The sequence below is a fragment of the Helobdella robusta genome (genome assembly GCF_000326865.2).
Source record: "Helobdella robusta unplaced genomic scaffold HELROscaffold_11, whole genome shotgun sequence".
Lineage (NCBI taxonomy): Eukaryota > Metazoa > Annelida > Clitellata > Rhynchobdellida > Glossiphoniidae > Helobdella > Helobdella robusta.
The window spans coordinates 432,482-437,854 of NW_008703617.1; the positions used below are offsets into that span (position 1 = coordinate 432,482).

The window sequence follows — 5,373 nt, forward strand, 5'->3', positions numbered from 1 at the left end:
GATGATGTTGGGGATGATGATGTTGGAGATGATGATGATGATGTTGGAGATGATGATGTTGGGGATGATGATGATGATGTTGGGGATGATGATGATGATGATGTTGGGGATGATGATGATGATGATGATGTTGGGGATGATGATGATGATGATGATGTTGGAGATGATGATGTTGGGGATGATGTTGTTGTTATTGTTGATGATGTCTTTTGGCGATAATGATGATAATAATTTTCATAACGGTTTTCATCGTCATCACCATCATTGTCATTGTCATCATCATCATCACTTTTTGCAGCAACCTCAGTTTAAAAACGGAAGTGACAGTGGTTGTTCATCTTCCTGCTTCCACGATGACGTCATCTTAGTGATAGAATGACAGAACGAATGAACAAATGAACGAATGAACGAATGAATGAATGAATGAATGAATGAATGAAAGAATGAATGAATGAATGAATGAATGAATGAATGAATGAATGAATGAATGAATGAATGAATGAATGAATGAATGAATGAATGAATGAATGAATGAATGAATGAATGAATGAATGAATGAATGATCGAATGGGTGATCGAATGGATGGACGGATGGTTGAAATTTGCAAGGGGAAACGAACGATTGAAAACAAATTACAGATGAAAATGAATGAATTAAAATTTATAGCAAAGATGGATCGAGTGTAACAGGAAGAAATGAATGAATAAACTTGTAAAACAATGATGGATGGACGGTGGGGAGATGAAAGAATACAAACTCGGATTAGTCCAGGAAAAAAAAAATTTATTGACATTTCAATTTAAGATCAAATCAATCAGTCAGTTAACCTGGCTGGTACAACTTTTTACCATCTTCCTCCTCCTCATCATCATCATCGTCATCCTCATCACCGTTGTTGTTTTCATCATCATCATCACCGTTGTTGACATCATCATCATCAACAACAACCGCAACAACAACAACAAAATATACAAAACTCTAAAGATTTGAAGTCATCAGATCGGAAGATCATAATGATTACCGTGTTGCTTTTTGATTTTTGTTTGTATATTTATATGATGTTTGTATGTATATATGTATGTATGTATGTATGTATATATGTACGTACGTATGTCTTTTTATTACTATTAACATTAATTTATACATTTTGATAATTTTAATAATAATAACAACAATAATAACAATAATAATAATAATAATAACCAAATAATAATTGTCCTATTGCGTGTCGAATGTTAATAGGAGGAACATAATGCACGCACGCACGTACACACACAAACACACACACACACAAACAAACACAAACAAACACATACAAACACACACAAACACATACAAACACACACAAACAAATACAAACAAATACAAACAAATACATTCATGTAACAAAAGATTCAATCATTGAATTGCTTAAGACAAGTGCGAAATGATTTTTTCCGGATTTTAATTTTAGTAAATTGCATTGAATGTTTTTTAATGCCATCATTGTGTATGATTGTATGTATGTATGTTTGTATGTATGTATGTATGTTTGTTTGTTTGTTTGTTTGTATGTTTGTATGTATGTATGTTTGTTTGTTTGTTTGTATGTGTGTATGTATGTATGTATGTATGTTTGTTTGTATATATGTGTGTATGTATGTATGTATGTATGTATGTATGTATGTTTGTTTGTTTGTTTGTATGTTTGTATGTATAGTTTGTTGTTGTTGTGGTTGATGTCATGAAGATTTTGTTGCGGTTTTTCATTGATGTTGTTTATGTATGTAAATTCGCTTTCATCTGTCGGTACTTGTCTGCGTTTCGTCATGGTTGTTGTTGATGTTGTTGTTGTTGATGATGACGATGTTGATGTTGTTGTTGATGATGATGTAGTTGTTGATGTTGTTGTTGTTGATGTTGTTGTTGTTGATGTTGTTGATGTTGTTGTTGATGTTGTTGTTCATGTTGTTGTTCATGTTGTTGTTCATGTTGTTGTTGTTGTGGCAGTTGTCCACAACAAATGTAAAACAAATTGCGTGTACGACTTTTCATTCATTCCGCTTAAATCGGTGGTTAACAAATTTCAAAAGCGAGCTTATGGATTTTACAACTTTTTTGTGATGGAATTAATACAATTATAATTATAATAATTATTATTATTGTTATTATTGTTATTATTATTATTATCATTGTTGTCGTCGTTGCCCTATCAACTAGTGCTTCAAGCGAACTTCTTACACCATTCATCAGAAGACAAACAATTTTTTCTCTCCTAAATTCTATTTAATCCTCCCAAGCAAAATGCATGAGAGAGAAAGAAAGAGAGAGAGAGAGAGAAAGAGGGAAAGATAGAGAGAAAGATAAAGAGAAAGAGAAAGAGAAAGATAAAGAGAAAGAGAAAGATAGAGAGAAAGATAAAGAGAAAGATAAAGAGAAAGAGAAAGATAAAGAGAAAGAGAAAGATAGAGAGAGAGATAAAGAGAAAGATAAAGAGAAAGATAAAGAGAAAGATAAAGAGAAAGATAAAGATAAAGAGAAAGATAAAGATAAAGAGAAAGATAGAGAGAGAGATAAAGAAAAAGATAAAGAGAAAGATAAAAAGAAAGATAAAGAGAAAGATAAAGAGAAAGATAAAGAGAAAGATAAAGAGAAAGATAAAGAGAAAGATAAAGATAAAGAGAAAGATAAAGAGAAAGATAAAGAGAAAGAGAAAGATAAAGAGAAAGATAAAGAGAAAGATAGAGAGAAAGATAAAGAGAAAGATAAAGAGAAAGATAAAGAGGAAGATAGAGAGAGAGATAAAGAGAAAGATAAAGAGAAAGATAGAGAGAAAGATAAAGAGAAAGATAAAGAGAAAGATAGAGAGAGAGATAAAGAGAAAGATAGAGAGAAAGATAAAAAGAAAGAGAGAGTGTGAGAGAGAGAGAGAGAGAAACTACTAAAGGAAAACTTACAACATTCACGAGAGAGACAAAGCTAGCACAAGGTTCTTTTTTCAGCAATTCTAGCCAGAGAGAAAGAGAGAAAAATAAATAGAAAGAAATTGATAGAGAAAGAGAAAGAAAAAAAAGAGAGAGATAGAAAGATAGAGAGAGCAAAAAAGTGTGGGCGAGAGAATGATTGAGAAAGAGAGAGAAATGAAGTGAGATTACAAAATGAAATGACTTCTTTTGCTAATAAATGAGATTGAGTAAGAGGAAACAGAAATTAAGAAAGAGAAAGAGAGGAGAGAAAGAGAAGGAGAGAGAGAGAGATGAAGAAGAATATCAAATCTATCTAATATATCTATCGATTCATCTATTATTATATCTATCTATCTATCAGCCAATTTAATTAGTGATAATACTATTGTATTTTGTATTCGTTCAAAAAAAATTTCAAAATTTGTGTATGTATATTTATGTATGTTTGTATGTATGTATGTATGTATGTATGTATGTATGTATGTATGTATGTATGTATGTATATTTATGTATGTATGTATGTATGTATGTAGTATGTATGTATGTATGTATGTATGTATGTATGTATGTATGTATGTATGTATGTATATTTATGTATGTATGTATGTATGTATGTATGTATGTATGTATGTATGTATGTATGTATGTATGTGTGTGTGTGTGTATGTATGTATGTATGTATGTATGTATGTATGTGTATGTATGTGTGTGTGTGTGTATGTATGTATGTATGTATGTATGTATGTATGTATGTATGTATGTATGTATGTATGTATGTATGCATGTATGTTTGAATGTATGTATTCTTTTCTGTTTCACAACTTGAATAATCTTTTTTGTTTGGTTTCTCTCTAAGTTGTTCTCGCATTTTAAGATTTGTTTCTTTGTTCTTTTTGTCATTATAATTATTACTGTTATTATTATTATTATAATTATCATAATTATTATATTCTTATATTATATTTAATCTATCGATATTTAAATTTACATGGTCAATACCGTTTAACTTTAAATTAATAAACAGTGTTATTAGCTCGTCATATGGGATTTATTGTGACAGAAACATGAGGATGGGTGGATCGTACATGTGATTATTTTTATTCTATTGATTATTTTTTTATTCTATTCATTTTAACATCTTAGTTACAATTTATTATCATTGTGTCGATTGGATAAATGAAATATGTTCACATTATAATTATAATTATTATTATTATTGTTGTTGTTGTTGTTGTTGTTATTATTATTGTTGTTTTTTAGCTCGCAGAGATTGAAGTATGGAATAAAATGTTTTAAAAGGTTGTGGAAAGATGAGTTCTGCTCTCACGGTCTTCTGGTAAATATATCAATAATAATAATAATTATTATTATTATTATTATTATTGTTGTTGTTATTATAACAATAATACGAATAATAATGATAATAATGAAAATAATGAGAAATGGCAGATGTTCCTGCAAAAACAAAATTGAGAAAAAAAGACCATGAAAATCTTTTAGAAGAATTTGAGAAGACGATACTGGAGGACTGCAAATGTTTACAAAAAAAATATATATATACCGGCAAAATATACCAGAGAGATGGAAACATTGTAGAAGCATGGGAAAACATTATACAATTATTCATAAGAGCACGTCCAGCCGTGCCTTAAGCCGGTCAGTTAGATATGCAATGAAATAAATAAACATTAAGATATAAGACTTTGAAACAAATAAATAAATTCTCAAACGCGAGAAACAGAGAGAGAGAGAAAAAAAAGAGAGAGAAAGAGAGAGAAAGAGAGAGAGAATATTGTTTATGAAATGCGATAACCACAAATGTTTAAATTCTTTCATATCTTTCTCTTTTTTTCTTCCATTCTTTCTTTTTTCTCACTTTTTTTCTCTCTCTCTCACTCCCTCTCTTTCTCCCTGTCTCTTTTTCTCTCTTTCTCTCTCTCTCTCTCTTCATTCGTGTTTCATGTCCTCTTTTCACCCTGTAGATATTTTATGACGTGTTACACATTTTTGAAAATTGAAAGTTTCTTAATTTCATAATAACGATGCCAAAACACTGCAGAAAAAATTGACGATTGAAAAATTAAGCGCCGCACAATCGAATCTCTGCCCGTGCCTTCATTCACTTCCACTTCCTTCAACAGCAAGCAAGCACGATGACGTCATAGAGTCACGTGACTTTGAATCATTACCTGGTTGGTCGGTCGGCTGGTTGACTGACTGACGGAAATGCATAGGAAATGAGCGAGTCAGTGCTCTGACACTGGAGTGAGGAGTGAAGGAGAGATGATGAGAAAAAGAAAGAGAAAAAAGAGAAAATGATGCAAAGAGAGAGAGAGAGAGAGGGACAGACAAGCAGACAAGCAGACAGACAGACAGACAGAAATTTTAAAATAGATTTATGGGAAGACCAAGGGAGAGAAAAAGGAA

General features: G+C 30.8%; 1 protein-coding gene across 1 annotated transcript; it reads left to right on the plus strand.

Annotated features, from left to right (window-relative positions):
- Positions 1 to 727: 727 nt before the first annotated feature.
- Positions 728 to 2,900, plus strand: HELRODRAFT_167092 (hypothetical protein; the record flags this gene model as incomplete). The annotated part of the gene is made up of 2 exons (XM_009012611.1): positions 728 to 818; positions 2,344 to 2,900. 2 exons carry the CDS (start codon positions 728 to 730, stop codon positions 2,898 to 2,900), a joined length of 648 nt encoding a protein of 215 aa, XP_009010859.1.
- Between the last annotated feature and the right edge of the window lie 2,473 nt (positions 2,901 to 5,373).